Source organism: Diabrotica virgifera, chromosome 2 (genome assembly GCF_917563875.1).
Source record: "Diabrotica virgifera virgifera chromosome 2, PGI_DIABVI_V3a".
NCBI classification, from domain to species: domain Eukaryota; kingdom Metazoa; phylum Arthropoda; class Insecta; order Coleoptera; family Chrysomelidae; genus Diabrotica; species Diabrotica virgifera.
This window is the reverse complement of record NC_065444.1, coordinates 170,986,431-171,010,356: the sequence shown is the minus strand read 5'-3', so window position 1 is coordinate 171,010,356 and position 23,926 is coordinate 170,986,431. Positions and strand designations below refer to the sequence as shown.

Below are 23,926 nucleotides of genomic sequence, written 5' to 3'. Positions count from 1 at the left end.
AAAAATCAGTCACTTCCTAGTAAGTACTTTTTGCACAAAAGATAAGTACCTAAAAAATTAATATCTATTTGATATCGCGTCTAAATTTTGTTATATTCATTACAGCACCATTTATTTATTAGTAGCTACATACCATATTATTAACGTTATGTAATCTCCTACATTTTTTTGTTACCGCAGTGTTACAATTCATGGTTATTGTTTGTACGATATTTTAAGTATAACACCCAGTATTCGAAATGTAGTTTGAAAAGTTTATGTAAATACAATTGACTACAATTGAACTAGTCAAAATGTGAAAAATCTAATTGGCAAATCTATAGAATATACAAGATAGCTCAACAAAATGAAAATTAAGAGATTGCAATCCACAGTAGAACTTGAAAAAAAAACAAGCTGAAAATGCGAGCATTATCACAACGAAAACTTTGTTTATTTACATATTTAAATTCATAATATGGAAAATTACTATTATGAAAAGTTGTTTAGAATTATTAAAAATTATGTTTTAGTGTGCAATTATATCATTCTAATTTAAATGTTGCGAACTATAGAGGTACTTTACTCTTGATCGAAATTCATATTTTTTATATACTTCCTATAAAATTAATAAAGTTTGATATATGATGGTTGCATCATAGATCTTAGATCATAAAGAGCTTTTTACGAAGAATATCTTTTCTTCGTCAAATTAAAAATAAAAGAGTTATAAATGAAAATGATGATGGTATCCATAATTTGAGAAAAATCTTCAAATATTTTTTTCCATTAGAAGGATGTAATTGAATATATCAGAACATAATTTTTTATTCCATACAACATTTCATAATAACAATTTTCAATATTGTGAAATAAATAAAGATACTTTTTACTGATGAAGTGTCCATTTATCATTAGGCACTCCCAGTAAAGAGGAGGCCGTATACTCGTACAAACCTTTTTTAAGTTGTTAATAAATTATTGCTTTCAAAATATCCTCAAATTGTATTTTTAAACATCTTATTTATTTTATATAATATTTCAATTCACTATCAAAATGTCATTTAGGTATATTTTATTAATACCTTATTTAAAATTCAGTTTGACATTCACGAAGTGTCAAAGTCAAATGTAAATAACCTATGCTTTGCCTATGTCACATTTTAGACTTTAAGGTCGGTTATCTCAAAGATGGTTAGAGATATCGAAATGTCGTTTTCAGATTTGGATCCAGAAAACAAAACTACATGAGATTCCATCGGTAAATCGGCTGTAAGTATTGCAGGAGCGGCGACGCACGAACGAACAGACTTTGCGAATTTATAAACGAAAAGTTTTCGTTGAAAATAGAAGAAATCACGACAAAAATTCAACAAGCTATGGAAAACAACATCTCTAAGGAATGTACGAATAACCAGGATTAAGAGCAAAAAGAGTAGACAAGATTTACGGAGATTAATTATCAGAAGAAATGAGGACAAGACTTACAAGCCTCACAGAAAGTAAATAGCACAATAATATATGCGACGAATATTTGACTAATAGATCATTCCAGGGTGACGTCATTTGACAGCGGCTGAGGGGCAAACATCTTGTAAACAAAGTACGTTTACTGCAGAAAACCGTTGTTTAATTTAAGAATATGATTAAAATACCAGCGTTTTGTTCAGTTGTGAAGTGTTCCAGTAAAGTCAAAAGAGATAAAGTGAGTTTTTTTAGGATACCAGCCGCATTTAAAGATCGAGATGTTTTAAATACACTGTCAAGAGAACGACGAGAGTTGTGGGTCAAGTGCTGATTACTGATTATAGCGGGTTTTTACATCTGTGAGGGTGCCATAATATCCAATATTTGACATTTTTGTAGTTAAAACCACATACATTTCTTATAATAAAACGAGAAAATAGTAAAAAGAACACTGAATACACAATATTTGCCCCTCAGCTACGCTGTCAAAGTCACGTGACCTGGAATGGTCTATAGAACATTTCAAGTTTCATCTGACCAAAAGCTGTTCAGGATACAAGAAGTTCAGGAAAGGATGCTTCAGGGTAGTATTTGATCTCCCATTTTATACAATATTTATGTAAAAAAGAAAAATGAAGAATTGGCGAGACATTAGAAGATCATTTATGATGAATTTTAGACTTCACGGAGAAAGGGACAATAAAAATTAACACAGCAAAGACGCAATGTGACTAGAGGAAACAGAATCCAACCAGAGAATACCGTCAAATACCTACCCCCCCTAAGAGTCCACCTCGACAGAAGATTAAATTTCACAAGGAACACATAAGAAGTCAAGAAAAAAGCATCTATCGCAAAACGATTAATTCAACCTTTTACTTTCAGGACCAGCCCTATAACGAAGACCAAGAAGATTCAATTACACCGGGCCTGTGTTAGATTGGCGATGTTGTATGAAGTCCCAGTTTGGAGTTCGACAGCAGAATCTAACTGGAGAAATAACAGAGATGGCGTATTAAAAACTAATCGAAGGATCGACATTGCAAGAAAGAATTTCAGATACATATAACCATTCAAGAAGCCTTTAGTACATACCCCTAAGGAACGTGAAGTCTTGCGAAGACTTTTAAAAGAAACAGATCTGAATAATGAAATCAAGATACGAAAACTATAATACTTTGGCCATGTGAGGAAATATTACAGGCGATATCCGCCAACAGAACGGAAAGATGGTGCAAGCTGGTCACGAGTCTGGACATGAAACAAAACAGCAGACGTGCCTGGAAGCTGATTCGGAATCTTGGCAACGATCCCGCTGCTCCGGCAGTCAACATGACAGAAGTCACACCCGATCAGATAGCCCATCGTCTTCTAATGAACGGTAAGACGATATCAAGAAAGAACAAGGTGAGAGCTCAACGGAATATCGACGAAGAAAGAGATGTTCTAGGTACCTCTTTTTGTCTAGAGGAGATGAGAGGCGGTATCCACCAAATGAAAGATAATAAAGCGGCTGGCTTGGACGACATACGAACAGAACAAATAAAGAACTTTGGACTAAAAACCTTAGAGGGGCTCGTAAAAATGATAAATTGCTGCATCTCTACATTACAAATACCCAAAATCTGGAGGAAAGCTAGAGTGGTAGCCCTCTTAAAACCAGGGAAGGATCCGGTGGATACAAAGAGTTTTAGATCTGTCTCTCTTTTGTGCCACCTTTTCAAGGCATTTGAAAGAACGATACTGAACCGGATCGCTGAATATGTGGAGACTAAAATTATTCCAGAACAAGCAGGATTCAGACCCGGAAAGTGCTGCTGCAGTCAAATTCTTAATCTCATCCAACATATTGAAGATGGTTTTGAAAGGAAAGAAATAACAGGAGTAGCGTTCATAGACCTAACTGCCGCCTAAGACACAGTTAACCATCAACGGCCACTCGCAAAACTCTACGAAAGTACAAATGATTTCCGACTAACAAGGTTAGTGAAATGTCTCCTCCAGAATAGACGCTTCTACGTAACGCTCCAGTCCAAGAACAGTCAGTGGAGGGACCAAAAAAATGGGCTACCACAGGGAAGTGTTCTTGCGCCGATTCTATACAACATATACACCAACGACCAACCCATACACCAACAAACAAGGCAATTTATTTACGCTGATGACACAGCTGTGGCAGCTCAGGGAAGAACCTTCAATTAAGTCGAAATGAAACTGACAGATGCCTGGGAGACTTAGCTCTATACTACGATAAAAACCATCTGAAATCCAATCCCACAAAAACCCAGGTATGTGCTTTCCACCTTAGAAACAAGCATGCTCGAAGGCCGCTGGGGGTGGAATGGCGTGGTCAGATGCTGGAACACAACGAGGCGCCAAAATACCTTGGCGTCCGTCTGGATAGAACTCGTGTCTTACCGATACCACTATCAAGATGTCAAGAAGAAAGTAAGTGCCAGAAATAATATCATCCGCAAGCTAACTAATACAAAATGGGGAGCACAACCACACACACTCCGCACTTCTGCCTTAGCATTATGTTTTTCGGTCGCGGAGTTTGGAGCACCAGTATGGGCAAACTTTGCCTACGCAAAGTACGTCGACGTGGCTCTAAATGAAACGCTTCGTATAATATCGGGTTGCCTGAAACCGACACCTATCGAAGAGGTATACCGCATAGCTGGGATTGCTCCACCACCTATCAGGAGGAAGGTCACGTCAGAGGTAGAACTAAAAAAGCAGGAGACGGACCGAAGACACCCCTTATATGACCACCAAACTCAGCCAAGCAGACTAAGATCTCTGAAAAGCTTCCTGAAAACTTCAAGATCCATCCCCGAAGCGCCAGAGACGCGCCGAATACACCTATGGCAAGCGTCAGCTACCGCGACACATTTTCCTCCCTCAGAGGAAATGGCTGCTGGACACAGTTTACCGTATCCGACTTGGAAATCGCTAAATAGACTAAGAACCGGCGTTTTACGTTGTGCTAGTAACCTGAAAAAATGGGGATACCAGGAGAACGATACTTGCGACTGTGGCGCGGTTCAGACCAGCCGGCATCTACTATCATGCACAGAGATGAGAGAGACCTGCACAGAAGAAGACTTAATTATAGCAAATGACAGGGCCATCTATGTGGCCAACCATTGGAAATACAGAATTTAAAGTAGTTCATGTTCCGGACACGGAAAGTAAGTAAGTATGTGATGAAAGGTACAAAATATCATCTTCTGCAGAATATCATACAGGGAAAGATTTTACCAAAGCGTAGCGTTGTAAAACGACAAATGTCATGGCTGCGCAATCTCAGGGAGTGGTTTAATTGCGCGCCTAACCATCCTGGCGATCATCATGACAAATAGTCATGATTATCGCCAACATTCGAAAGAAGACGGCACCTCAAGAAGAAGAAAGGACTGTATAAAATGGTGAATTTATTTTTTATCTCCAACAACCTTATATCAGTACTTCAAAATGCATCGAATCTTAGAAACTAAAAACACTTGTTTGTAAGATTAAAGCAAATATATCTATGGTTTTTTCAGTTATAATAATCTACGTGTATCTACTAAAAATATTCTTTATTAATGTTATATACAATTACAAAATACACTCATATATTTTATGTACATCTACGTCGGCCTAATGTGAAATATGCATAAGTCCAAAATACCTGATTTTACAGGATAAGTGTGCATAACTCCATTTGTATACAACTAAGTATAATGTGAAAATTGCGTAAGTCCCAAAACAATTTAAATTTACATTTTTAGTAATAAATTGTTTAATTATCAAACAATATGTTGTGTCATTTGAACCTGTACCCTGTAGGTACTCACCCGTTTACAATGAAAACGGCGAGTGACTTTTTATTGTATAAACATCAGAAAAGCACCGATACGTGTGAACGGTTTGGCCATTAACAAGAGCGGACTTGTGCGGATTTCATATTAGGGTTTTTAACAATAATGGACTTATGCAGATTTCATTTTCACACTTTTAGCAAAATCTAGTAAACTATATTAGCAAAAAACAGAGCCGTGCATAGCTTTTGCATAATGCTAATAGCTAATAGTCTAAGATACTACTAGTCTAAGATGAGAGTCGATTTGCACCGATTTGTTTAATGGATAAAAATTATTGGATATGTAATTTAGCATGTTAACAATTACAAAAAAACAAGGGTTGCCCGATCTAATCTTGTTCTAACTATAATTCATTAATAATAATTAAAAAATGACATTTTTTTTATAAATTAAAAAAAAATCGACTCTGGTAGATATTATTTCAGATTTTTAGGTCATTCTAAACAAAAAAGCTCTTCTGTAATTTTTCTCCAAAGTTGATCGTTTTCTAGTTATAAACAATTTAAAACTGAAAAAAGAACGAAAGATGACGATTTTCAAGGAAGGCTCAAAAACATATGTATAAAATATCATTTTTGAAATTACGAAGTACCTAAATTCAAGTTCAAACCATTGATTATAAACCACCCAGCTGGTTTACCTGGGTAGTTTATAATCAATGTTCAAACCTTATTCTATTTCATTCTAAAACATTGTTTTTTAGTTGTTAATGCCTGTCTCCCCATAAGAAACCTTCCTCATTAATAATTAAAAAATAAATGTTTTAGAATAAAACATGGCTAAAATTCTTATCTACACCTGATAGAAAAAGATTTAAACTTGAAATTTTATACTTGATGATTACAAAAATGATATTTTTAGTTGTGTTTTTGAGCCTTGAAAATTGTCATCTTTCGTTCTTTTTTCAGTTTTAAATTATTTATAACTCGAAAACGATCAACTTTAGAGAAAAATTACAAAAGACCTTTTTTGTTTAGAATGATCCAAAAAATCTGAAATAATATCTGCCCGGGTCGATTTTTTTTAATTCATAAAAAATGTCTTTTTTTAATTATTAATTAATTATAGTTAGAACAAGATTAGATCGGGCAACCCTTGTTTTTTATAATTGTTAACATGCTAAATTACATATCAATAATTTTTATCCTAGCCCAGTCGGGATAGCATTTGACCTTGCATTAGGAGCTGCCCCAAATTTTATTTTTCTAATCTTTAGGGAGGGTCAATATTAGTATAAATTTAAAATCTCGACTGAATTCCGCCGTTGCGTTAGCCGCCATCTTGATTTTAAACGAGAACCGTTTTTGCTCAATATCTCCGCTATTTTCAATTATTTGACAAAAAGTGTAGAAACTGAAATTGTTGAAAATGCGATTTTCTATAGTTTCATTTATTATATTTTTCTTCGTGCGGTCGACATTTTCCGAGTTATGAGGGGAAAATAGTGGCAGTTGTAGCATAATTATTAAATTATTGAATTATCTCGTTTATTATTAGTTTTACAACAAATATATACCTATACAAAAAGGAAGATAATTAAATTTTGTACAATTTTGATGCCGTACATATTTTTCATAGAATCAATATTTAAGGTAGTACGTATGTGGTAAAGGTGCGAGTGTAAGACCTGATTGATTTTGTAACAATTGTTTTTGTTCAATATCTCCGCCATTTTCAACTTTTCGACAAAAAGTGTAAGAACTGAAATTGTTGCAATTACGATTTGCTACAATTTTTCGAGAGAACCAGTGGCGGGTCTACAAGGGGGGAAATTGGAAAATTCCCTCCAAGAGGGTCCTAAATTAAAAAAAAAATTGTTGAAACATCACGATATATTAGCTGACATAAAACTTAAAATATCGACAGACAAATTCAACCAATCAAACCCGCTAGTTAATAAAATTAAGTGAACTTAATGCATATAATGTCTTTTTATGTATTTTATATACTTAGTTTGGTTGATGTTTCATTGGAAGTTTCAAAAATTGTATAAAATATAATTCTCTTTATTTTTGTTTATGTACAATTATGTAGTAAAGTTAATAATAAATGAGACAATTCAATAATTATGCTTCCCCTCCGCTTCCATTATTTTCCCCCTTAACTCGGAGAATATTGAGCGTATAAAAAAATTGTGCCAACGAAATTGTAGGAAATTGCATTTCCAACAATTTTCTTTTCCACCATTTAGGTTGAAAAGTTGAAAATGGCGGAGATATTAAGCAACAACAGTTCTCATTTTAAATCAATATGGCGGCTAATGCAACCGCGGAATTCAGTCGAGATTTTAAATTTACACTACTATTCATCTTTGCTAAAGGATAGAATTATAAAATTTAAGGCAGCTCGGAAACAAAATTCAATTCAATAATTATGCTTCCCCCACCACTTTTTACTATTTTCCCATGTAACTCGGAAAATATCAACCGCATGAAAAAAATTGTTAAAAAGAAATCGTAGGAAATTTTATTTTGAACAATTTTAGTTGAAAATGGCGTAGATATTGAACAAAACAATTGCTATAAAATCAATCCGGTCGTACGCTCGCGTCATTACCGCATACGTACTACCTTAAATATTAATTTTAGCAAAAAAATGAAAGAGATCAGAATTGTGTAGAATTTAATTCTCTTCATTTTTGTATAGGTACATATTTGTTGTAAAACTAATAATAAACGAGATAATTCAATAATTATGCTCCAACTCTCACTCTTTTCCCCTCATAACTCGGAAAATATCGACCGCACGAAAAAAATTATTATTAATGAAATTATAGAAAATCGCATTTTCAACAATTTCAGTTTCTACACTTTTTGTCAAAAATTGAAAATGTCGGAGATATTGAGCAAAAACGGTTCTCGTTTAAAATCAAGATGGCGGCTAACGCAACAGCGGAATTCAGTCGAGATTTTAAATTTATACTAATATTGACCCTCCCTAAAGATTAGAAAAATAAAATTTGGGGCAGCTCCTAATGCAAGGTTAGGCTGTTATTCGTCTAACCCGACTGGACTATCCATTACAGATGCAAATCAGATCGGTGCAAATTGACCTTATATCGGATCCTCTACTATAACAGATCCCATCAAAAGTCGAAAATTGAATATTTGGGCTTATGCATTTTTCATATTAGGCCGACGAATTTGACCGAACAATCAGTCTATTTTACTGCTGCTCTATGTATTCCTACAAAGAATACCGTGTTTGCGTTGTGATTGTAAATAAAATATATAAACGGTCTGTTGCATTGGAACTTAACGATCTCCTCCTTTTCTCCCAACATTCTAAATGAAAAAAGCGCGGTAGCTGCTGCAGCTTCAGCACCGTTCTCGTTAATTTCTATTCTCGCCTTATGTACACCTTCGCCAAGAGATACTTTTTTTCGGGATAGTGCACTGAAGTCAGCGTTTGTTTTGAATAGGCTGCCCACACCCAAAGAGTTTAAAATCTACCAGAGAAAAGAAGTGTGTTAGTAAGGTTAAACGTATAAAAGCTGAAAGCAAATGGCTAGCAAGACAAAAGTGTATGTTATTACAACACAGTCCACATATTTTACATTACATTAAACTTAAGGTACTAATAGTACACTCTAGATTTTAGAAGACTAAAACATAAGCATTTTTTTCAAGAATTTTTTTCTCCGAATCTTTATTAAAAATTAACATACTTAAATCTTTTTACATTTTAATATCTAATACTTAGAGAGTACAAAATAGTATTTATATCTTTTTTCATGTATGCACGTACACTACTGTTGTAACGGGCCCAAAAGTCGAGGCCTCGAAAAAAAGTAGTTCCGATGCCGGACAGTCCATCTCAGGATTGGGATCACTGAAAAAAAAATCATACGGCATTTGAAAAAGGAAGGTTTCTTACGTGACAATTTACCACCATTTGACCAAAAATTAAAACATTTTTAAACATGAAAAACTAAAGAAAAAAGGGCGATTTTTTCACAAAATTTTTTCAAATTTCCGTAATTTTTTTTGCGCAATTTTTCACTAACGGTGGTAAATTGTTACGTAAGAAACTTTCCTTTTTCAAATGCAGTACAATTTTTTGTTTCAGAGATCCCAATGTCATCGGAACTACTTTTTTCGAGGCCTCGATTTTGGCGCCCTCTACAATATTAATCTACGTGCATAAATGAAAAAAGGTATATTTTTTGCATTCTCTAAGAGTTAGATATTATTTGTAAAACGTTTTTTGTTAATTTTTAATAAAGGTTCTGAGAAAAAAATTCTTGAAAAAATGCTTATTTTTGATCTTCTAAACTGTACTAGTACTTAGTACCTACCTATCTTAAGAATTCATAAACAGTTAATAAATAGTATTGTACGTTCAGTCCATTTACTAACGGTGTTTGCTCCACATTTTAAAGAACCGCTTAGATTGATGTAAAATTTGGCATACCTACACATAGGTAACATATCAAAGAATAAAAGTGATATTGTGCTTTTGCTTTGGGGGTGACTAAAAAGGTGCTGAAATAACATACACTAAAGATGTTTTGAAAATTGTAATAATTAATGGGAAAATACTTTTTTTGGTATTTGTTGAATATGTTATTTTATTTATTTATTTACAAAGGTTGAAAAATAAATCAAATTTCAGTTATTTTGTTAAATAATTTTTTTCAGGAAATTTTAAAATCATAGAATCTATTATTATATATAAAATTTGGTAAAATTATTTTAAATGCTATTGTGACACCTCATTTTAAAGTTAAAATTTTAATAATATTGTGGCTTATTTCCCATTCTAAATAATTAAAATTTTAAAGTTTGTTTTCAACTATACTTTTACATAATTATCATCTCGATAACTAAACTGATTTATTAAAATACTTTCGACCCGTTATAGGGATCTAACTGATGCTTTTTAAAATTTTAAAGCAATTGCTGTTCAAATTCAGTATGATTGTTAGGGCAGATATGTTGTAGTTCGTAAACACTTGATGGCAAGCAACTATACAGGGTGAGTGGGGAGGAATGTGCCAAACTTCAAGACTGGATAATATACGTAAAAGTAATCAAAAATAACTCATATATTGTTATTCGATTTTCAATTTTCATTTGTTTCCGAGATATGGAGTGTTAAAATTTTTCTTACAAACTGACGATTTATTTATTGCTCTAAAACCGGTTGAGGTGTGTAAATGAAATTTGGTGGGTTTTAAGACATAGTTGTTGCACATGTTTTGACATATTATTAAGAATTTTATATTTACCATTGGCGCCCATACGGATAATAGTCTGTTTTTTTAAAGATAAAAATGGTACGCCACTGAAATATTTCAAATTAAAAATCTTTCTTGAATTCCTCGTTCAATTCTTGACAAAAGATCTATCTTCCCTTTTTTTATGCAACGCTTCGTTTTCATGCAAAAAATAAAATATCTTAACGCTTAAAGTTTTCGACGAAGTTTCTGTATGAATGTGTAGAAACTTATTCCGAATACGTTGTAAGCGTTAAGATATTTTATTTTTTGCATGAAAACGAAGCGTCGTATGAACAAACAGGAAGATAGATTGTTTGTCAGAAATTGAACAGGGAATTCAAAAATAATTTTTAATTTGAAATATCTCAGTGGCGTGCTATTTTTTTCTTTAAAAAATTTCAGACTATTACTCGTACGCGCGCCAATGGTGAATATAAAATTCTTAATTGTGTGTCAAAACATGCGCAACAACTATGTCTTAAAAACCACCAAATTTCATTTGCACACCTCAACCGGTTTTAGAGCAATATATAAATTGTCAGTTTGCAAGAAAAATTTTAACACCCCATATCTCGGAAACAAATGAAAATCGAATAACAACATATAAGTTATTTTTACGTATATTATACAGTCTTGAAGTTTGGCACATTCCTCCCCACTCACCCTGTATATTCACATATTTGTTTATTAGCTCTTATTTTCCCTTAATTTAAAAATGTACACGCCACCATTGAAAACACTCGTCTCGGCCCCTCTACAATCTATTATTTTTAAGCGATACCCTGACCATCCTATTTAATTTGGACTATACACTCTTTTTTACGCAATATAATGGTAACTGATAAATATACATAAATATTTAGGTCATCACCAAGTTCTACAACCGAAACCATTGTTTCCTGGACACACCTGCGGTACAGTAAAATATCGAACGGAGTACATCACATTAACGATTCGGTTTTTTTAATGTGTACTATCATCGTACTATACAATAACCGGCAAAATAACGCAAAAAATGGAAAACATAATACATTGCGAAACAAACAGAGGTGAAACTAGTGGAGGTGGAAATGATCATTATAAACGTATAAATTAACATTACATTACAGTTTCCCACCTTTAATAGTATCAGAGGAGTATGACATCTGTCACTGTGACAGTAGAATTTTATAAAATACTCCTGTCACAGACATAGACATAGACCAGTCCGTGGACCAGTCTATCTGTGAAAAAAATCATTGATTTCACGTTAAAAACCTTATAGCCCAGGCTGAAGGCTCGCCCCTGTTGGGTAAATTATTTCGATTTGTTTTTTGCACAAACTTACGCAAAAAGAGTTCCTTAGAACAAATTCACAGGGTGTCAGGAAGTACCTACCGCGGTCGGAAAATTGTTTAAATATTTTTTTATACAGATTTTAAAAAACCAATTTTATCACTTCGCACAAATTTTTTTTAGATTCTTTGATTTTGATTCTTAGATTTTTCTCCATAAGTGACTGTTGTCAAGTTATACGCAATTTAAAATTTGATAAACGCGAAAATGGCAATTTTCAAGGCTTAATAACTCGGTTAAAAATTATTATCACGAAAGTCAGAAAGTGGCCAAGTCAAAGTTTAAAGTCCCCCTATAAGATTCTAAAGAAATTTTTGTCATTATTTTATTACTAAGCTGTTATTTTTAATTATTAAGGATGAGCGCTAAGCGCGTATTAGGCGGCCATCAATGGTGAGTGCGAAAGAGGTTCACCATTTCGGCTGTCCAATGGTGCATCTCACTATAATCCCTCATAATCTTTCATAGATTCATCAATCCGTTCACGAATCAATTATTTTTAGTTATTCGGACCAATATCTGAAAGGCATTTTATGAATATTATGATGTTTTATTAATTATCAGCTAGTCAGGATCAACTCATAACGAAATGATCCCTGAAAAAGTATTTTCCCATTTCCTTCACCATTTTCTTCCACTAAAGAACTACATTTACATTAATGTTTTACTGACGATATATACACGATTAAACTTAAAAATAAGAAATTTTTTACAATAGAATATTTATAACAATAATTGGGATAAAAGTATGCACAATTTGCAATATTGGAATAAAAATAACTACGAGCCTTGGTCTTGATATTTCTTTAATTTTTTTTTAGAGAAATCGACGGAATATTATCAAAAGATTTTCCTGGTTTTCGTCATGAAAGTCGAATCCTTTATTGTAAAAAATTCCAAATACTTTTTACAATTTGCCGTCTATTCCCATATTATACAGGGTGATTGATTAGTGGGATAAAGCTCAATAGATCGGCTATAGTAATAGATAGCAATAAAAGTTAATTACAAAAATTATAGACAACTTTGGGATTCATATTACAAAATTAGTATAAATGTTACAGGGTGTTCGATAACCGAGTGGCAGACCAAACTAATGTTTTTTTAAATGGAACATCCTGTATTTTATTTTATATTCGAAATCTCCTTAACTGTCCCATCACAAAAATAGAAAGGTTTGTTACGTTATACACAGTGTGACCAACTCCAATTTAGTCAAATTCGGGACAAGGCTGAAAAAACTACCTAAAATCCGGGACTTTTCAATGAAAATCGGGCCATTTTTTTTTAAATATAAAACTTGATTATCATCATTATATAGATTATTATTTAACATTTTTATGTTGACAAAATTTTTTTTTGGTGGAATGGGTTGTAATGATAATTACATTTTTTTGTTAGTTTTTGACGTTTCGACTTCCAATCCGGGAATCGTTCTCTAAAGACGAAAATTTTTTTTGGGTGGAATGGGTTGTAATGATAATAATTACATTTTTGTTAGTTTTTGACGTTTCGATTTCCAATCCGGAAATCGTTCTCTAAAGACGAAAAATTAGAAAATCAACTAATGTTGAATTTTCATGTAAATTGAACCTTGGGTTAAAATATAATAATCATAATTTGATATTCATGTTTTTAAATCATCTTTTCAGTAGACAATAATTAAAATACAGAAACCAAAAAAAGTCCAGAGTTTGAGTTTTCGTAGAACTACAGGGTGTAACAAAAATACAGGTCATAAATTTAATCGCGTATTCTGGGACCAAAAATAGTTCGATTGAACCTAACTTACCTTAGTACAAATGTGCACGGAAAAAAAGTTACAGCCCTTTGAAGTTACAAAATGAAAATCGATTTTTTACAATATATCGAAAAATATTAGAGATTTTTTATTAAAAATGGACATGTGGTATTGTTATGGCAGTATTATTTTAAGAAAAAATTATAATGAAATTTGGACACCCCATAAAAATTTTATGGGGGTTTGTTTCCTTTAAACCCCCCAAACTTTTGTGTACGTTTCAATTTAATTATTATTGTAGCGCCATTAGTTAAACACCAGTTTTTAAAAACTTTTTTGTCTCTTAGTACTTTTTCCAAAAGTCAGTTTTTATCGAGATATTTGAATATTTGTCAAATCCACCACATATTTGTATATGGTAAAGTACGATTATGGAGACTTGGTAATAATATGAAAATTTATTTATGATTTACATTTTTAGGTATATTTTGAACCATATTAAAATAGAAGCCACATCTCGATAAAAGATGCTTTATCAAAAAAATACAAAGAGGCAAAAAAGTTTTAAAAACACTGTGTTTAACTAATGGTACCACAGTAATAGTTTAATTGGAACGTATACAAACATTTGGGGGGTTTAAAGGAACAAAACCCTCATAAAATTTTTATGTAAACATATTAAAAAAGAAGCCGCAACTCGATAAAAACTGCCTTATCGAAAAAATACTAAGAGGCAAAAAAGTTTTAAAAATATTTAATGTAACTAATGGCACCAGAATAATAATTTATTTGAAACGGACACAAAAGTTTGGGGGGGTTTAAGGGAACAAAACCCCCATAAAATTTTTATGGGGTGCACAAATTTCACTATAATTTTTATTTACGATATTCTTGTTATAAGAATGCCACATGCCCATTTTCAACAAAAAATCTCTAATAGTCTTCGACATATTCGAAAAAATCGATTTGCATTTTGTAACTTCAAAGGGCTGTAACTTTTTTTGTGTACATATTTGTACTAAGGTAAGTTAGGTTCATTCGAACTATTTTTGGTCCCAGAATATGTGGTTTAATTTATGACCTGCCTTTTTGTTACACCCTGTATAATACGACGATATAAAATGCATGCGTTTTGGATGTGGTATTAGTATCACACTCTGGAAATTTTCGACTTTTTTTCGTCCCACCAATTCAATTTGATTTGAATTGTTAGAAGAATAACGTATTCAAAATGGAATTTGAAAATTCGGATGGCCCGGAAGCCTTGTCCGGTACGCCGGGACACGACTTCGTAATTCGGGCCATGTCCCGGATTTTTCGGGCTAGTTGGTCACACTAGTTATACAGCGTATGTACAGAGTTATAACCAATTTTATATGAAAATCGTAACAAGTTCAACATCCTGTATAAATAAAAATAAGCACAACAGAAATGGTTTATTGGTGCCATATTTTTTGCTGATTGTCAAAAGTTTCAAAACTGATTAATATTGCTAATTTTCTTTATACCGAATACAGGGTGAGTCAGAACGCAAGTTCATTATTTTCTCAGTAATTTTAAATGGAATACCCTATATTTTATATTACAATTGAAAAGTACTATTACCATACTTTAATTTTTATGTAACATTCCCTATGTCTAAATTTATTAGTTTTCGAGATATTTTCATTTTTCAGAGCAAATTATTAATAAGTGTCTAAATTTTTCCAAATTTTAAGTAAGCCATGACTGAGTGGTCGAAAACTGGCAGTTCATCGTGATAAAACTGTTATTGTGTTATTAAATAGTTGAGATGAATTTTACTGTATTCAACAAAATATACGTAACTGGAAAAAAACCCCAAAGCTGGTTAAAGTCGACCTTCGTAACTTTACCCAAAAAAGTAAATGCCAAAACATGTGAAGACTACAGAACAATTAGCCTAATGAGCCACTTACTCAAAACGTTTCTGAAGGTGATACATGGCAGAATATATAAAAAATGCGAACAACAGATATCATGGACGCAGTTTGGATTCCGCGATGCCTTAGGCACCCGAGAGGCTCTATTCGCTGTCCAAGTGCTTATGCAAAGATGCAGGGATGTTGACTGTGAAGTGTATATTTGTTTTATCGACTACAAAAAGGCGTTTGATAGAGTAAAACATGATAAACTCATAAACATCTTGAAAGAAGCGGGAGTAGATGATAGAGACTTAAGAATCATATATAATTTGTATTACAACCAAACTGCCAATATTAAAGTGGAAGACCAATTAACAGAGGCAGTCTCCATAGATAGAGGAGTGAGGCAAGGATGCATCCTGTCCCCGGTGCTGTTTAATATATACTCTGAATGTATCTTCGAGCAAGCGCTGGGAGAACTACAGGAAGGCGTATTAGTCAACGGAGTGCGTCTGAACAACATTAGATATGCCGACGACGCTGTAGTTTTTGCAGACAGTCTAGATGGTTTGCAAAGAATAATGTCGCGCATATCAGATATAAGTAGAGAATACGGACTTGATCTCAATACGAAAAAAACAAAGTATATGGTAGTCAGTAAGCGCGAAATATTAAATACACAGCTTTTGGTTAACCAACAACTAATTGACAGGGTCGACAGCTACGCATACCTTGGTACCAACATAAACAGCCAGTGGGACCACTCAAGTGAAATAAAACAACGCATAGGAAAAGCGAGATCAGCGTTCATAATGATGAAGTCTCTTTTCAGAAGCCACGATTTACCTCTTGCTACCAAAATCTCTATCATCAGATGCTATGTATTTTCTACGTTATTATACGGAGTAGAGGCCTGGACACTTTCCGAGGCTTCTTTGAGAAAACTCGAGGCATTTGAGATGTGGTGTTACAGGCGCATTTTGAGAATTTCGTGGGTGGATCGTGTGACTAATATTGAGGTTCTACGTAGAATAGGCAAGGAATGCGAGATTATTAACATAATCAAAGAGCGCAAACTAGAATATCTTGGCCATGTTATGAGGAATGAACAGAGATATGGCTTGTTGCAACTCATTCTTCAAGGCAAGGTATTTGGAAAGAGAGGACCAGGGAGAAGAAGAATATCTTGGCTTCAAAACCTGAGAAAGTGGTTTAATACATCGACAACCGGACTATTCAGAATAGCAGCAAGCAAAGTTAGGATAGCCATGCTGGTCGCCAACATCCGGAACGGATAGGCACCTTAAGAAGAAGAAGAAGAATTTTACTGTCGAGAAAATGTTAAATCTGGCCGGATATTGGGGAGTGCAATAAAAATGTATTATTATCAGTAAGAATTTATCATGAGCGGTTCCCTGGGAGACGACAACCTACAAAAACAATTTTAGAAAGATTAATAATCAGTTTAACCGCACTGGTTCAGTTAGGTATGAAAAACACGAACGAATAAAAAGTACTGTAACAGACGAAAACGAAATAGATCTGTTGCTGGCAGTTACTGAAGATCCACATACAAGTTTTCGAAATATTTCCAAAGAAAAAGAACAAACTTACTACTCTGTGCAAAAAACAGAATGCAGTGGCAGCCGGTCAGGGTCGGCAGTGCCGACCCACACATTTATAGATATAGATTTTTTTAATATTTGTATCTGTGAAATAAAAAAAAATCTATCAGATAATACAGACTACATTTTATTCATGGTTTTTAAAAGGATTTAATCAATCCGAGCGTTAAGTGATCCCTGCGCATAATAGACTTCTCAAAAAATGAATGATCCGAACCATTCATCTGACTTTTCGGCTAGCCGTCCCCAACTCCGTAGCTTGACGATTTACAGGTAAAACTCAACGAAATAACAAGTCGATGAGCAAGCGAACATTACATTCTCTCCGTGGGCAATAGCAGATACGGCATGGCAGGTTAAGCGGCAGGTACGGCATATTTCGGTCTGCCGGTTGGTGTTTCATTTGGAAGCATGCATCGGCAGAAATTGTCAAAAATAATCACGCCGTTTTACGTCGTTTAATTGATATTGTAATTTTTTTAAGTTGTCAGGAATTATCATTTAGTGGACATGATGGATAAAAGCATTTGTTAAAAAACAAATTAATTATAGAGAATTAATAAAACTCTTTTAGAAATATGTACCTATTTACTTTCTGATTCGAAGTGTATTCGTAATACAGAATGAACTAATACATATAATCAAATAGTTACATTTTGAATAACGTTGTTAAATCTGAGATTTAGAAAACCATTTGCTTTTCACTGGAAGTAGATGAAACTTCTGATTATCATGTCATTCACAATAATTATCAATTATTGTTGTTCGATACGCGTTACGTGGTAATATTTATGAGAGGTTTTTAGCTTTTAGAGATGTGAGTAAAAGCAATAAGGTTGAATATATTCTTGGTGTTTTAAAGAACAGATTCAATTTTTTTTATATCAAAAATAAATTGGTAGGGCAAACTGGGGCAATCTTATGACGGCGTTGCTGTGATGAGAGGTGAATTGAATGGTCTCCAGACAAAAGTTAAAACTATTGCATCACAAGCTTTATTTACTCACTATTATGCGCATAATATAATGAATCTAGTTTTACATGATACGTGTAAAAAAATAAACAATATCGTCTTTTCTTGCCAGTTTAGCTCACCTAAACGGATTATTGCTTTAGAACAAATTTGTTTCGAAAAAAAAAGCGAACAGTTTGTCAGACGCGATGAAATTTTAAATCTCGGTTAGTTTTATCTAAGCAGATTATCTCTGGTAGTTTTAGTATCTGTAGCAGATTTTCGTTAACAGCTTTTGGAAGTTCTTGATTTTATTATCGAAGGCGATGATTTTGAAAGTGGCGATACCTCGATCCGTGAAGCAATCGGTTTGAGAACTTTATTAAATAATAATTACTCTTTTAATATTCTTTTAAATATTTTTAAGACAGAGTTTGCCGAAGATATTCCTTGTTGTTCAAAATCAGTCAACTGACATTATTTATTCCAAAAATAGAATACAAAAGCTGGTGCAAAATTTCAGAGATTTTCGTAATGATAGTAGTTTCCAATATAAACGCAGTGACGTTTTGGATTCGCTTGATATTTCCGAACCATCCCAACAAAGACAACGACATGATACATATCTCGAAAAACGAGTAAGTATATCTTGAAATGTTGGATACCTACTATTATATGCAAATAGATACTCGTTTTTCGAATTTTGAAGATTTGCAAATTTTTGACCTCTTTGACGATTCAAAATTTAAAAGTTACCTTCGCCAAAGAATTTCCAAGATATTTATTATTACAAGTTAGGTACTTAAAAATTATGCCGATCCAAATATTTTCAGAAAGTGAGATAACCTAAGTTACAAAATATGTATGTATAATTCTATGTAGTAAGTACTGCAATTCATTACAATAAACTGTTCATCAATTTTCTTATTACCACCAATTTCTGCCGCAAATAAACGGGATTTACCTTGTCTCAAAAGAATCAACACGTATTGTCGAAACACATTGAAACAAGAGAAAATGTCAAGTACATCAAATAAAAAAAAAGCAAAAAACCACAAAATCTCCTATATATGATTTAAGCCTTTTAGATTGATGGTATACCTATATGAGGAGACAAAAAACCCTTACCGACCCTGTCTCCAAGGCCACGAGCCGCCACTGACAGAATGCACCCTTACCGCATTCAAATGCACAAGAATTAATTCAGGAAGATTTTGAAAACAGAATTATGTTTTGTGAATGGGCCTTAGATAAAATTAATCAACAGAGATTTCTTGGATAATGTACTATTTGGAGATGAAGCTACGTTTCATAAAAACGGTTCAGTCATGGCTTACTCAAAATTTGGAAAAATTTAGACACTTAATTAATAATTAGTTCTGAAAAATGAAAATATCTCGAAAACTAATAAATTTAGACATAGGGAATATTATATAAAAATTAAAGTACGGTAATGGTACTTTTCAATAGTGACATAAAATACAGGGTGTTCCATTTAAAAGTACTGAGAAAATGATGTACTTGCGTTTTGACTCACCCTGTATTTGATATAAAAAAATTAGCAGCATAAATCATTTTTAAATGTTTTGACAATCAATAAAAAAATATGGCACCAATAAACCATTTCTGTTGTGCTTATTTTTATTTATACAGGATTTTGAACTTGTTACAATTTTCATATAAAATTGGTTATAACTTTGTACAGACCCTGTATAACATAACAAACCTTTAAATTTTTGTGATGGAGCAGTTAAGGAGATTTTGAATATAGAATAAAATACAGGGTGTTCCATTTAAAAAAACATAAGTTTGGCCTGCATCTAGGTTATCGAACACCCTGTAACATTCTAACTAATTTTGTAATATGAATCTCAAAGTTGTCTACAATTTTTGTTATTATCTTTTATTGCTATCTATTACTATAGCGGATCTATTGAGCTTTACCCCACTAATCAATCACCCTGTATATGTTTACAAAGTGAGATACCACAAACACATAGTTTTAGAACAATATTAATTTTACTAAGTTTGAAGCAGAAATTTACAGCTTCTTGTATTAAAAGTAATGCAACAATTATGTACAGTGTAGTAAAAAGCTGTGCATTCATTATGCGCTGTGCAATATTTTTGAACGTTCTTTTATCTTAAACTGTATATTCTACTTACCAATAAATTAAGATCTATCAATAATGATCAAATCAGATAAAATTATGATTAGGTATGTCTATTTGTCTATATACCTACAGATTGGGAAAGAATCTAACATTGTTATGCGCCTTCAATGGAAGCAAAAGAGAGATACGTATTTAAAACGGTATAGAAGATATAGAAAGATATAAAAGTAACCAGACATTTTTCTTCTTTTCATTCTTTACGTTGGTTTGTTTCTTGCCATTTGATTCTTCCCTGTTTTATCCTGACGGGCTGTTGATCCATGTCATTCTGGCGGAGTTTTTAGTGTTCTCTCTGTTTCGAAGTCTTAATCGCACCAGGTTTTATTTTTTCTTGCATTCTTTTCATTCCTATTACTTCATTTTTTATTTTATTTATTTTGCTTTTTAATTCTTGCCATCTTTCGTTTATGCTTACGGGTACATCTGTTGTTCAAATCTTTACTCTAATTTCAGTCTCTTCCAATGCCAGTGGGTTCAATTTAATAGAGTTTGATTTAGCTTAATGTCTTTTTCTTTATTTTTTATTTTTATTTATTTTACTTAATATTTTCCTCAGATATTTGATTCGTGTCATCTAGTTCATTAAAGTCTTTTCTTTTTGACCTGATATACCTCCTATCTACTTCTGTAGACAATACACGAGGTTTTCCATCCTTTTGTAAAAGGTTTATAGTTCAGTCACTGGGTCAAAAAAGGGGGTTACTTGGAAAGTTTTCCGGGAGTTTTGGAAATTGGTAGTTTATGGATTTTGGTATACCTACTGTTTTCGAATTTCAACTTTGCTACCTCGTATCTCCGCCGCTCGCGCCGCCATATTGACAAAATGGCGCCTAATAACAGTTTTTTGGGAATATCTCCTTTTAGAAGCATTTTATACCAGCGTGACAAAGTATGTATTTGTCATCTACACCACATATTTTTCGTAGAATTTTTCTAAAATATTCTACTATTGCCGCCTTATTACACCGAGTCATATGGTCACTGAATCACCGCCGTGAGCCATTTTCATTTATTTGCAGTAACTACACCACGTACGTTCGATCGAAATATAAATCCAATGCCGTAATCGTATTCGACGGATATCCTGAAGATGTAGCAAATCGTAATACCAAATACGCGGAGCGATCCTGACAATCACGAATAGCTGCTTCAATAGACATACTTTTTGACGAGACAGTGATTCCAACTGTGTCACAAGTTGGAATTACCCAATTTCTGGGGAATGACGTGAACAAAAACCGCCTCATTATGATGTTAAAGACAAAATTTGAAGGGCGAAAATTTCATGTTCTCAAAAAGTCACGGAAGATGCAGATAGGCTAATCATCAATTCCTAGCGCAATAATAATGTTTCACCCATGGAAGTATAAACACAGATGTGTTTATAGGTCCATGGTTTCACCAGAATTCGATACCTTAATAGTGGTCGGTGAATATATAGATCTTCAGATTATTTTCACAGCTCTATGTACGCAATCAAACGTGTACTTTCTCAAGCCAGAAAAAGGAAAAGTTTCTCAACAAATATATTTCACGGAAAGTATCGTAGATAAAACAGCTGCAGATCATTGCAGATCAATGCGTCGCTACCACCAACAGAAGCAGCAGCACGAGAACATTCATTTAGAACCAGGTTCAGCCGTGGTACTAGAATGAAAAAAATGCAGAACAATTGGAATGTAAAAGAAATAAAAAGGGACTAATTCCCGTTACGATGTTGTAAGTGTAAAAAGGATGTCAGAAAGCCTGTGGATGCAGAAAAGCTTGATGAAAATGTTCCGTTATATGCACAAATTCTAGGGTTACTTGTAATAATTCGCAATTTCCATCATATAATTATTATTATGAAGAGGAAAAAACGGCAACTATTTTTGAAAAAGCTTTCGATGAAATCGAAAACGAAGAGGCGTGTGATGAGTCTGATAGTCACATCGCAGATGATGCGTACGAAATTTCGGTCTGCGATATCTCGATCGATGCTCAGGACGAAGTCGTAACACCTGATCCATCAGGAACAGCAAAGCGAAGGATATTGCGCAGAATTTCTAAATAAATGCGTAATATGTGGATTATGCATACAGGGGAAACCACAATAAAAAAACGTTGGTGTGGAAATGAGTATTTTTTTTCAAAATGTCTATTGAAATGTACCTACTTTGCGGCGCTCGTAAGCAAGAGCGGATCCAGGACCGATTTTCGGGAGGGGCCATGAACTTTTTTGCGGAGGGGTACCGAGGGGTCTGGGGGTAATTTTTAAAAATTAGGGTTACAATGGTGAGTTTTAAGACACTTTTCACAAACTTTTGAGTGCCATAAAGACCTGCAAAATATATCGCTATTAAAGTATTATTAAAGTCAGTACCGATTCCTACACATTTCTTCGGATCCAAGTGCAGTTCTTTTAACAAGTTTAATTTTTATTTTTGCCAATGCTTCTCCTATCAGGCCTTGTTCTTCCCCTCTTTATTGATTTTCACTAATTATTTTTATGATCTCATAAGCGTCGATCAACTTTACAAAGTCTTCACGAATGTTGTTATTGTGTATGTATCTCAAATTTAAAGAAAGCTGTTCCACGTGGAATACGTCGGTCGTTTCTTTAAATATGACAGAGTAATAATTTGCACTTTGAACCCGATTCATTATTTGTTAAATTATTTCTTCACCATAACATGTTATCAATTGATTTTTACTGGTGCTACTAATTTATGTCGCTCGGGAAAATGCTGTGGATAGGTGTTGCTTAAGAGTTTTATATGCTGATGCGACTACTTTAAACCTTAACAATTCCCCTCATTACTAGGTTCAGCATCTTCGTCCAGAGTCCAGATACAGAAGGATCACTCTTAGAGGAATATTTTGTCGACCCAAAGAATACTATAGACTCTACTATTGGTCGTAGTCTTTCTCTATTTTCTTGTATCTGTTTAGATTTCTGAGAGTCTATCTGGTTAATGACTGACTTTTGCGGGTTGCGACAACTTTGTAGACAATACCGTCCAACCTGAACGCACTTCTTGTGATATGTTGTTTTTTCATGAGTTTGTATTTCTCCGTCTTTGCCCGTGAGTTTGGTGAAAGATGTTAAAGGTTTCGTGACAAGGCTTTGGCTGTCATCCGTTTATTGTGACCATATTTTTCATTAGAAAAATAAAACGCAATACTTGCAGAACAATCCCTTTTGAATGTGCGAAAGTACCAACCAACTCCTTTGTTTCAAGTGCTGGTGACAAAAGCAACGCTACATTTCTTTTTATTCTTTGTGTGTACAGAAGATGGAAATTAATACGATTTTGATGGCTGTCAAGGTCGTTCTAACATTTTGATTTACAAAACATCCTATGTCATTCTTGAAGTTTCCGTTACCGCTTTTGTTCAATTCTAATCCAGAAGACATATGTACTTATCCACTGTTTTGTACATATATATGTTTGAAACTAAAAAAATTTGAAGTGAAAATATTTACATTTATATTTTTTTAAATTCTCGGAGGGGGCCATGGCCCCCATAGCCCCCTCCCTGGATCCGCCCTTGCTCGTAAGCCAAAAACGATTGATTTTATGAAAAAAATTATAAATATATAAACAGTAGGAAATATTTTTCTAGTTTAGTTTTGTACATAAATGTTTTTTCGTAAAAGACGTCGGAGATATTCCCAAAAAATTTTTATTAGGCGCCAT

The 23,926-nt window shown here is 33.5% G+C and overlaps 1 protein-coding gene across 3 annotated transcripts in view; it reads right to left on the bottom strand.

Moving 5' to 3' along the window:
- Positions 1 to 23,926, bottom strand: part of LOC114335594 (serine protease inhibitor 88Ea) — a 164,680-nt gene that overhangs the window by 38,297 nt on the left and 102,457 nt on the right. Inside the window, exon 5 of one of the 3 annotated variants that reach the window (XM_050644098.1) lies at positions 5,014 to 8,763. The exons of the other annotated variants lie outside the window; for them this stretch is intronic. Within the exon in view, the coding sequence (XP_050500055.1) occupies positions 8,476 to 8,763 (288 nt within the window). The 3' untranslated portion in view covers positions 5,014 to 8,475. Of the gene's footprint in view, positions 1 to 5,013; positions 8,764 to 23,926 lie in introns of those variants that run through there. 3 annotated transcript variants of the gene reach the window in all.